Source organism: Phoxinus phoxinus, assembly GCF_949152265.1.
Source record: "Phoxinus phoxinus genome assembly, chromosome: 3".
Classification (NCBI taxonomy): domain Eukaryota; kingdom Metazoa; phylum Chordata; class Actinopteri; order Cypriniformes; family Leuciscidae; genus Phoxinus; species Phoxinus phoxinus.
This window is the reverse complement of record NC_136878.1, coordinates 35,186,948-35,198,974: the sequence shown is the minus strand read 5'-3', so window position 1 is coordinate 35,198,974 and position 12,027 is coordinate 35,186,948. Positions and strand designations below refer to the sequence as shown.

General features: G+C 38.3%; 1 protein-coding gene across 1 annotated transcript in view; it reads right to left on the bottom strand.

Moving 5' to 3' along the window:
- Positions 1–12,027, bottom strand: part of cUnh11orf54 (chromosome Un C11orf54 homolog) — a 37,788-nt gene that overhangs the window by 21,811 nt on the left and 3,950 nt on the right. The window contains exons 2-5 of the mRNA XM_079605782.1: positions 2,171–2,269; positions 2,023–2,096; positions 1,849–1,950; positions 217–393 (exon numbers count right to left, since the gene is read on the bottom strand). Coding sequence (XP_079461908.1) covers positions 217–393; positions 1,849–1,950; positions 2,023–2,096; positions 2,171–2,269 — 452 coding nt within the window. The remainder of the gene's footprint in view (positions 1–216; positions 394–1,848; positions 1,951–2,022; positions 2,097–2,170; positions 2,270–12,027) is intronic.

Sequence of the window (12,027 nt, the reverse complement as noted above, 5' to 3'; positions counted from 1 at the left end):
ATGGTGAGCATAAGAGACTTATTTAAAAAACATTTAAAAACACTTACTGGCCCAAAACTTTTGAATGGTGGTATAAATATTCAATCAAAACATTTGAAGTGGTTTTGGGTTTAATAACTATCAGTACCTCACTCCAAATAATATTTTCATTACTTATAGCCATTATTAAAGGAAAAACTCCATGTATTAACTCAATAACAGTACCATGGTTCTTACCTTTCCAGGTTTGCCCTCACATGCATAAAGGTTTGCAAGGAGACCAAAGTCACAGTCATGAAACCTGTCACTGTACTTTTCCTGCAGACATTTTCCATCCACTGGGTTGATGGAGGAAAAATAACTGCCATTCACCGCAGGTCTCCCCTCAGCTTCAGTCAGCACCAGAGGAATTAACTAGGAGAAAGCAAGACAATACAGTGTTAAAAACCCCATTGAACTCTTTATTAAACCAACAAAAAGAAAAATAGGTTTTATAGTGATATTACTTTTTTTGTTTATATTATGCTGGTAGATACAACAGTGTTTTGTATTTTATACCGAAACCACCATATGTAGCACTACGCAGAAGTAAACATTTTCATTTAAGGCGAGACACTGCAGGTGAATAGGGTACATTTTTTAAATAATAGATATCACCATGAAACTTCCTCAGTTGATTACTTACACAAGTTCATATAAAAAATGTATTACAAGTTTTTGAAATTTGTATGTTTAATTATGCAAATTAGGTATTATCTCATTAAATATGCACACTTTTGCATATATTTTCGGTAGATAGATCTGAACATATGATAAAGCCAGGTGCAAAATTCTTTTTTCATTTTGTTTACACACAAGATGAAAAAAGATGTTCAGAGGGATTTCAGAATATATGCTTTCATTACCTAGGAAATCAAAATATACTGTCCATAGCCTTAAAAAAGATTTTCGCCATATTTTTTGGATTAAAATGTCCCATAAATCAGGCCAGGAATGATTTATTAACAAATCCCTCTGAACATATCTTCAGAATACTGCTAAGTGTATAACTGGAAAATTTGGTGTACATCGGTGCTACATAGGCTGAGATGTTTCTACTGGAGGATGACAAAAAACCCATTTTGAGAAAAAGGCATTTAAAGATTTGTAATGTAAAAAATCATACTTTTTTTAGTAGAAACAACTATTTACTGACACAATATCTTATCAAATAATTAGCAACAACAATACAAACCACCTAAATCACATCAAAACTTATAAACACAGCATTTATGGCCTTCAACTGAGCAGAAAAATCTAAATGTCAGAGCGCGTCACGTGATGCATCTGAACCAATCACGGCGTCAGAAATTGACATCAGCCAATGAGATTTCGCTTTTAGGGTTAAATGCCCATTTTACTTTCACGATTGGTTGCTGATTAAAAGGAAATGACCATATTTGGATCCGACAGCATTGTACAGAAGAGAGAGAGCTTTTCAGACGTGTGCGTGATTAAAGGAAGAACACAGAGATCGCGGAGCAGCGCGTTGATTTAGAACGCCAACTTTTGTTGAATTTCGGAGAAATCTACAGACGCAAATAGACAAAGTTAGTAAAATAAAGACCTAAATGTGTATTTTGGACTCTTTTTCACCACAAGTCTGAAAGAAGAGATGTTATTGAAGACAAATAGCCCAAAATCTCAAAATTGACCATTGAAAAAAAACCCTGATGTTTTTGCCTGCCGTGTCTCGCCTTAAGAATGCCACTGCAAATTAACATCAATTTAAACATATTTGTAAAAGTACTAAAAAGACCGTTGATTTTTTAGGTCTTGAAATTCGAATGTGGAAAAATTTGCCACTGATTTTAGTGTAGCTATACAGACCTCTCCATTTATCCCAACTGTCTTGGAGGAGACAGCACCAGCACCAAGAATAAATGCACCAGGCAGCTCCACCTCCTTGGACACAAGGTTCATGTTGTAAACCTTTGAGGGGAATTGGTTAGTTTTACAAATGTGTTTCCTTACTGAAATTACATTTACAGTTCATTAACGTACCTTGTCCAGTTGGACCAGAGGAATCAGATTGGGTACACCTCCCACATCAGTAATACGTGGTTTGCCACAAATACCTAATACAAAGTAACAAGTGTTGTTTAAAGAGCCTGCTACACCTTGACATATACAGACTTACATCTGTACTCACCCTTGACAGGAAACCTGAAAGGCTCTTGTGTAAGATCTGGACAGTCAGCAACAGACACTTTTACATAAGAAAAATTCTTATTCAGTCCTGATTCCAGCACTGTAACACATACAAATATAGTAGTCACTATAAAGTATGGAAGCCCTAAAAAAGGTGTGTGTGGGGATTGGGGTGTCTTAGCCCTCAGTCAGGCTGCCGTCAGAAAGCTGGCCCTCTGCAAGTGTTTCAGGCCAAGATGTTGAAACACAGAAGAGAATAGCCCTGACTCGGAACTGTTTAAAGAGCTCTGCAGTGCCACGGACCTGGCTACAAAAATGTTGGCCATAGTATGAGTCGTCTCATTGTCCTGGACAGATATATGCGGATTACCTGGACTGATACTGTATAGACTCGGACATGTATATAACTATGACATGTAACGCAACCAATCACAGTTTGTTTGTTCCACGTCATGTTTAGGGTTGTGAAAATGTAAAGTCGATGTCCCTACAATAACAAACCGGCGTGCATCTAATCAGTTATCATTAAAGAATGTTGTGGAAGTTTATTGCAACAATAGAGCTGCAAACTTCATATACTTTTGGAAATCCAGTGTTTAGATCCTTGTAAGCGCTCTTTGTCACAACGGCGTTCTTCTTCCACGAGGGGTTTTGGTGTTACAGACATTCTGTAGAATTTAACCAACCAGATGACGACTTCTCCAGAAGTGTTTCCAGTTAAGTGTGCCATATGCATCAAGACATTCAACTGGAGCTGCAACTGGACACGACGACGTCCTGAAGTGTCAACTAGTCTCTCTTCTGTGAAGGCCTCCCTCCCTTCCCTTTACCTCTGTACAGATAAAATGTTGTCGGGATCATTGCGGTTCACGTGGCTATGCAGAAGCGATAAATTCGATATTATACATTTTTCAAGGCTTGTACCTTGGAATGTATTTCATGGTTTGGAATGCATTTCATGGTTTGCGTTCTCGAGCAACCAGGCACTGTTTTGTGCAAATGATCGGCCGGATCGCAAGGGTTTTCTGTTAGAAGGGGGTCGTGTTAGTGGCCCCTAAGTTAATAACTAATGATCGCTGCGACGGAAGTGAATCAATCAAAACTAACTTTAGCTGGACAATAACTTTATTCTAGAGCTTCTGTAAAGCCAAAACAATTGCTGTTACTTTAATTTCCTATTATCACTGTAAAGCAGCTTTGAAACAATCTATATTGTTAAAAGTGCTATATAAATGAAGGTGACTACTTGACATTCAGCACACGGTCCATGGGCATGAGGGTCTTTAAACAATGAAGGTGAGACAGTAGATATCATATCACACAAGCCATGTGCAAACTTTGCGTGAGAGTTATGCTGGTGAAGAAGTCTCAAACGCCAGTCAATTATTCACTACAGAAACTGGAGGTAAAAACTAACCGAGATTTTGCCATCTGACACTGCATTAATGGCACATATTCTCTTAGAGACAATGAGAGATTAATATAATTTATTTTCTTAATATTTCTCGTGGCCCATAGTGATTTTTTTTTTTTTTAGTATTTTGTGTTAATCAATCAGTTTTTGAAATGAGGAGTAAGCTAATCTAACTAATATTTTAATATCCTCACATCACGTTGGTTAAGCGTTGTGAAATTATTGCGGGGAAAATTAATTTGTAATAATAAAAGTAGGCTAAAAATAATAATAATAATTTAATGTGCCCTGCCAATCCGCTACACCACTGTGAAGGGCTAAACGGCATCCACCAGGCATGGCATCAAAGCGATTAATGGTTTTATCCAAATCTACATGAATGCAATCAATGTTCTGCTGCAATGTCCAAGAGTCTCTCCTGTCTCATGGTGTTTCTCATGTGTGTTTTCAGTCACAGCAAACTAGAAAAATGTCTTTCATATGGCACAGTCAAGAATAACCTAAAGTGGTTGCCAACGTTTACTGGACTGTAGACTAGCTTTGAATCTTTAAACAGTGAGTTTTTCTTGCTTGTGACCTGAACGGGCCATTCGTGTGGATTTGGAATTCGCTTAGGAACTCGCACTGTCTGTGGAGGCTTGACTAACTGCTTCAAACTGACAGTTCACATCGGGAAACTCCATGACTACAATAATAAAAGTTATTGCAGGTCTTGAATCTGATTGGATGAGAGCCTTTTCCAGCCGTGCGATATTCCCCCTGTATCATAACAGGAACCAATTTCAGGGGGGTGAAACCTTTGAACCGGATGAAGATGTCCAAATTTTTCTTATTTTGTTTAAATATCTTTTTTTTTTTTTTTTTTTGTCCTTCGGAAGCAACAGAAGATAATTGTTTCCCAGAAGACATATTAAATACAATTTACATTGATCTTCAAATTCCAAAAGTGTTTTGAACACCCCATGGCTCTTAATACATCATGTTTCTTTATGGAGCATCAGTAAATGTTTGAACCTTTCTTAATAAATTAAAATATTTTAATGAAAAGATGGATCTCAAAATCATACAATCACTGCTGGAAAGTATGCTGTTCAAATATGCAAAGGATGCTTGAAAACCAAAGAATTTGCAGGACCTGAAGGATCTTTCTGAAGAACATTGTGCAGCTCAGGACAAATCAGGGACTCAAGAACAACCATCGCAAAAAAACACACAAAAAAAACAAAAAAAAGTCGTGGATCATCCAGGTAATGACACACAGTATTAAGAATCAAGGGTATGTAAAGTTTTGAATGGGGTCATTTTTTTAAAAACCAATTCGAGCCCGATTCAGTCCCTGACAATGTTTATGAACAAGAGGATCGTCCAGAACGGATTTCATGCACAGACTTTGCAAGCACGGATTTCACAGGATGTTTCAGAGTGGTATGTTTTTTGTAATTTTCTTATACATTATAGATAAGATGTTATCCACCATTTAATCATGATAATTTTTGGGAAAACAAAAAGGTAATACAAACAGTATTAGATCACAAAACCAAGGAGTGTTAAACCATCTTACAAAAGCGCGAGCTTCTAAAAGCAAAAAAAGCTGTTCTGCATACAATGTGCAGCACACAGATAAACGTTGGGGTTATAATTTTCATGAACATTATAAATTAACCACTAAGTTTGTCAGCCATATGAGGGTCAAACAAACTAGTTTTGGAAACACACGCGACAACACTGTCTTCTCTAATACATCTCAACAGGCCTCGTCCCCCTTTTTGCGTATTCCGTGGGCGAAGATTATTTAAATGAGTAACATTGTGAATTCATAAGATCCGGAAAAATCGATTTGTAGTCCAAACATACATTGTTCATTGTAGTTCTTGAAAAGGGGATTCTGAAATATATTCCTTTGAAGTGGACTGAGTTTTGTAACCTTGCAGATCTTTTTTAATGCTCAAACAGCAACATTACACTCTAACCAAAGTGGAAAAAGTGGACAAGAATAATAAGACCTTTAAAACGATTTTTGCAGATTCTGCAAGAGCTTTGTAAACTTTTAAGCACAACTGTATGTTTGATTTATGCTGAAGTGCTTGGAACATGGCTTTTAATGGTGAGCCTTTTGTTTTTGTAATCAGGCTCTCAAAAGATATATCAAAATTTGGATTAAGATTTATTGGCCAATATATATCGGTTATCGGCTTTCAAATATAAAGAATTATCGTATCGGCCAAAATTTTCATATCGGTGCATCCCTAATAGTTTCAATTGCTTTATTATTATCTATTATGAAAAGTTATGCACACCTTTAAAGCTACACTGTGTCATTTTTCTTTTAGCAGTGTGGGCAGGTGCCAAGTCCTGCTGGAAAAGTCAGCATCTCCATAAAGCTTGTCTGCTGAAGGAAGCATGAAGTGCTCTAAAATGTCCTGGTATTTTAGAATAACGCATTATAGTCCTTTACGTCTATTGCGATCTAAAAATTCCAGCCAGTTAATAATACCTAGAATATCAAAATCGACTGCTAGCGGTAGATCCTTTTCCTATTTAGCACCAAAACTTTGGAACAGTCTTCCTACCATTGTCCGGGAAGCAGACACACTCTGTCAGTTCAAAGCTAGATTAAAGACACATCTCTTTGACCTTGCATTCACATAATACATTATAGACTTCTATAACTCAATGTTAGGCTGCATAGATTACGTCAGCCGGAACTGGGAACACTTCCCATAAATCCTGATGTACTCGTTACATCATAAGAAAAATGGCATCTACGCTAATTTTAGTCCCGAGGTTTCCCTGCAGCCTGCCGGATCCAGGCTGTATCCAGATCTGACGAAGGACCTTCGCCTGGACCCCAAGTGCCTACTAGTCTCTCCCCTGTGAAGGACCTCTTTACCACTCTACAGATAAAGCGTTGTCGGGATAATTTCGTTTTCGCGTATCTACCCTGAAGTGATACAATTCTGTTTCAAAATTTTAAGCCCAGACAAGTAGTTTAAGGCTTGGTTTGAAGGGAATTACAAACCTGGCCACATATATTCAAATGCGCATAACCAGTGGTGGCTCCAGAGATTTTCTGTTGAGGTGCTATGGGGATGCTCAACACTTAAGAGAAGGTTTTTTTTGAATTTTGGGGCGTTTCTTTATGGAGGTTGCATCGGACCACCCTTGGTATATACACATGCGTACACGCTCGCATTAACTATACTCGTTCCGCGACTATAAGCATAAATAAATAAATATATATATGTGTGTGTGTAAAAGTATTAATTGAGAGTTAACAGATGAAATAAGTACAAAATTATAATTTATTAATACAATTGAACTATACTCCACAGTGATGAATCCCCCCCAAAAAAGCTATAAGCTACACTGTCATAGCAATACCAGTGTTTCTCACAGAATTATTTCTCACACCCACTGAGAATTATGCTGATTGTGCCCTGGTAATTGGTGATTCGATCACACGGAACGTGGAAATAGAGACACCAGCCACCATAGTCACATGTTTGCCGGGAGCCAGAGCGCCTGACATCAAGGCAAATTTAAAAGTGCTGGCTAATGTTAAACGTAAATTCTCTAAGATTATTATTCACGTCGGCACTAATGATGTTCGACTCCGCCAGTCGGAGATCACCAAAATTAATATTAAAGAGGTGTGTGAACTCGCAAGTACGATGTCAAGCACTGTAATTTGCTCTGGCCCCCTTCCTGTTCGCAGGAGTGATGAGATAGTTAGTAGATTGTGTTCACTCAATGGCTGGCTGTCAAAGTGGTGTCCGTTAAATAACATAGAATTCATAGACAATTGGAAAAGTTTTTTGGGCAAACCTGACCTGTTGAAAAGAGATGGTATTCATCCCTCCTGGGATGGTGCTGCTCTTCTCTCTAGTAATTTGGCTCATAGTCTTAGAGATAAAACATGACAATCTGGGGCTCAGGTCAGGAAGCAGACAGACTGGCTTAACTGACCATCTGCTAGCGGCCTCACGTCACCAAGGTCAGATAAATCCCATCACATAGAGACTATTTCACCTAGATATCATCATTTAGAGACTGTGTCTGTTCCCCGATTTTGGAAATCCAAAAAACGTTCAAACCCATCTAAGGTTAAAAATTGTATTGATGTTCAACAAATAAAAAACGGATACAATACAGATGAGCAAATGATAAAGCTTGGGTTGCTGAATATTCGATCTCTTACTTCAAAAGTGCTAATAGTTAATGATATGATTTCAGATTATAACCTAGATGTGCTGTGTTTGACAGAAACCTGGCTAAAACCAAACGATTACATTGCTTTAAATGAGTCAACCCCACAAGATTACGGTTATAAACATGAACCTCGTTTGAAACGCAAAGGTGGAGGTGTTGCTGTAATTTATAGTAATATTTTCAAAACCACTAAGAAATCTAGTTTTAAATATAATTCTTTTGAAGTGTTGGTGCTTAATGTAAAAATATATAGTGTAAACGATAAATCACGTTTGAAAATTCTGCTGGCTACTGTATACAGGCCACCAGGGCACCATACAGACTTTATCAAAGAATTTGCGGACTTTCTATCAGAATTAGTATTGGCTGCAGATAAAGTACTAATTGTGGGTGATTTTAATATACACATAGATAATGAAAAAGATGCATTGGGACTGGCATTTAAAGACATTGTAAACTCAATTGGAGTTAGACAACATGTGTCAGGACCTACTCATTGCTGTAATCATACTCTAGATCTAATACTATCACATGGAATAGATGTTGATGCGGTTGAAATACTGCAGCAGAGCGATGATTTAATAACCTAATTTAATAACAAATTATGCTTTCGACGGAAGTGAATCAGTGAAAACTAACTTTAGCTGGAAAATAACATTATTCAAGAACCGCTATAAAGCCAAAACAATCTGTTACCTTAAATTATACGTTTATCTCTGTAAAGCAGCTTTGAAACAATCTACATTGTTAAAAGCGCTATATAAATGAAGATGACTTGACTTGACTAGAATTGTTGGTAAAGCTGTGGTGAGTTGACCTTTGTCCCTCTTGGCCCTAGAGTCTAGGGGGGTTCGCCTCCAACCCATATTCAGTGTGCAAATTAAACAAAGAAAAATTCAAACCTCTTTTAGTTACAGTGTCTGTCTACATTACACTACTACATAATAATTATAATATTAATCCCATGATAGTAATAGCCATATATTGTAAAACAAATGCACGGAAACTTTCATAATTAGTTTTGAACTAATTTCTATACTTCACATTAAAGATGTGATTGGCCCAGCCCAGTGTCAATCAAGAAAAGAACCAATGGGCCGCTGATCTACGCGTTTCATGGGCCGGTGTATCAGGAAAAAAAAAAAAAACTAACGCTGACTTTTTTTGACCAATGCATTACACCGGCTCTAACCCAGCGCCGTCACTTAAGCAATACAAAACAAAACGAATGGGCCGCCGATGCACGAGTTTTAAGGGCCGTTAAAAAGAAAAAAAGTATGAGATGTATCGGCCCAAAAAGCACGTCGGCCCACCAGGAATCTCCCGGTAGTCCCGATGGCATTAGCCTATATGCCTGGATGTCACACTTTAAATCCTACCTGTTGCCTTGCACCATCTACTTACCGGTATTTAGCTGCTGTCGCAACAATGTACATGCCATCTCCTTTTCCCTCTTTCGTTTTCTATTTTTAGCCCCCGACAGCTTTTTTGCTTTATCCATCTTTTTCAACGACAACTCACTACTCGTACCTGCTGCTCGCTCAGTGCTCACGAGTCACGGCGCCCCCGCCCACTCACTCACGATTTTAAAATGATTATTTAATTCCCATTTTTAACAACATGAAAAAGACTATTCAAACATGACATTAAAATATAAATATAAAAAATTACAGACATTTCTTGGGGGTGCTGGGCAGGTGCTATGGCTATTATAGGGGGAGCTACAGCACCACCAAATAATGTCTAATAAGGGGAGAACTGTCACTCTCAGTAAACTTCCGCTTTCTAAACTGGTTACAGTTACACTCTAGTTCCATATGAGGGCGCTCACAGGACGAGTGCAGAATGAATGAATGGAGGTCTATGGAGCTATACCCCTCAAAATCCACTTTTCTCAGGATACAATTTTTTGTCTAGTAATTTGAATGTTGTATTCGAAAGGAGATGCAAAGAAATTACACATTGCTGGGTGTTCGATTTTTTTAGAGTCACTTTTGTGCTTTAAAAAGTATTTTAAAATGTCAATGATGTCATATACATCGTACGACCAGAGATACTGTTTTACGGCAATCCTTCAGTCACTTTGGTGCTTTCGCACTCTGCACTTTCTTTTCTTTCGAGGCATTCGACAACACAGCAGACACAGGTAAATACACGTGCTAGAAGAGTTTTTGCTAGAAAATATTCTGGTCCCGCTTCGGATGCCACGATGCCATCAAGTGGCATCTCTGGTCCTAATCAGTCCTTCACTGACCAATCAGCGTTCATTAGCAGAATGCTAGCGTGTTATGGGCAACAACAACTCAACCTGTAAGAAATCGAAAGGACATAAGTACTCGTTCATTCAACTTTCAACCTATAACCCATGTTGAACTTGCAAAACCTACAATCAAATCTGAGATTTCTCAACGGCAATCGGGTGACAGAGACAAATTTAGCCGTCTAGCTCCATAGACTCCCATTCATTTTGCACTCATGGGCGAAATGTCCCCAGTGGAACTCTGGTGGAACTACAACCAAAATTATGTAAAATAGGACTTAATAGGGAGTGGCAAGGCTCTCCGTAGACGGGCTCTGGCACCACCTAGCTCCTCCCTGACGCCGCCACTGCGCATAACTAGCCTATAGAATGAATTCATAATGCGCCCGTGAGCGCCATCAGCGTTTCACACAGGTTCGCATTTAAAGTCTGTAGAGAGAACGATGTCGTCTTAGCGGTCTCTAATTTAATAACCAGGGTTGGGGAGTAACGGAATACATGTAACGGCGTTATGTAATCAGAATACACAAATCCAGTAACTGTAATCCGTTACAGTTACGTCAAAAAATTTAGTAATCAGATTATAGTTACATTTTGAAAAAAGGGGGAATACTTTCAGGATTACAATGGTTTAATTTAAAACTTAACAAATACGTATTTTGGCATAATAACACTATATAAAGCGCTGCTTGATTATACAGTAGTTCCTGGTTCTGTTGCCAGTAATGACTCACGTGTGCCACCCGCTGGTGCACGTGCTAATAACATCCGTCTACAGTCTCCTCAGACGCAGATTGACTCACTGCTGCTAGTAACGATGCTGCCCGCGGGTAAAAACGCTTTCAATTCATGGATGCTGTAATCTGTAGAAATTAGGAGAGTATCTTTTTTAGTACTCAAAATGTCCTTTCTTAATCTCTTCTCTCTTAAAGCTACAGTATGTACGATTTTGAGCCACAAGAGGGCGCTGTTTCCAACAAAAACAAAGGCGAATCTTGATGATGCTATGAAGGAGAGTGGAACGATGGGAGATGTCGTTTTCAACATCCAGAGACGTATGGAATTAATGAATCATGATCACGGATGAGCTAACTTATTAGTTTTTGTATTACCTGTACGTCTGAATGCGAAATTTTATGTCATGATAATTAATTAACTACAAGGAACGCGAAATGTTATGCTATATTATCCTGTTAAATCTATTTGTCAAATGATTTGTTAGGTTAATGCTGCGTAGTTTTAGGATGTTTATAGTTAATGAAGTGTTGTTTTACGTGTTCAAACCAATCGTAGTAAAATTTAATTTGAACGGACATTTGCAAGTAATGACTTAATATTTTTTAAACACAGATATCCGATTGTATTTAATTGCACTGCCATAATCTCGGTCACGGACTAAATAATGACGGAAATCATAATAGGCTATTCCATGCGTGGGTGCGGGGACGTTGCCGACAATTTTGTATAATTTCTAATGTTGATATAGGCCCCACGCATCACAATAGTGTCGTGGGCAAGTGTGCCATCATTTAACGTGGGAGACCCGAGTTCGTGTCCCAGCTAGAGGAACTTTTTTTTACTAACGCATTTGTCCACGTGATATTGCGGAAACCAAGGATAGTGCGGATATTGCGTCAGTGACAGGCGACATTTTTTTCCGGGACGGACAATTATTTAAAATTGGAATTTCTCTGAAATAAAAAATCTTTGGAGACTTTTGGGATATTGTAAGTACATAACTGCAGGAAATATATCACACTATCCAAGTGATTTTTGGATCTTTTATTACAAAATTGTTACATATTGTATTGTAGCGACTGTCAAAGGCTGTTATCTGCTATGTGTAACCCTGGGCGCGCTGTTGGTTGGTGGTCTGGGGAAAGGGGCGGACCCCCTGGGGATATAGTGTTTGAGTTGAAGAAGTTCTGTCTCTTTGCTGTTCTGGGCGAGACACAGCCCTGTGTTTGAATGCCTG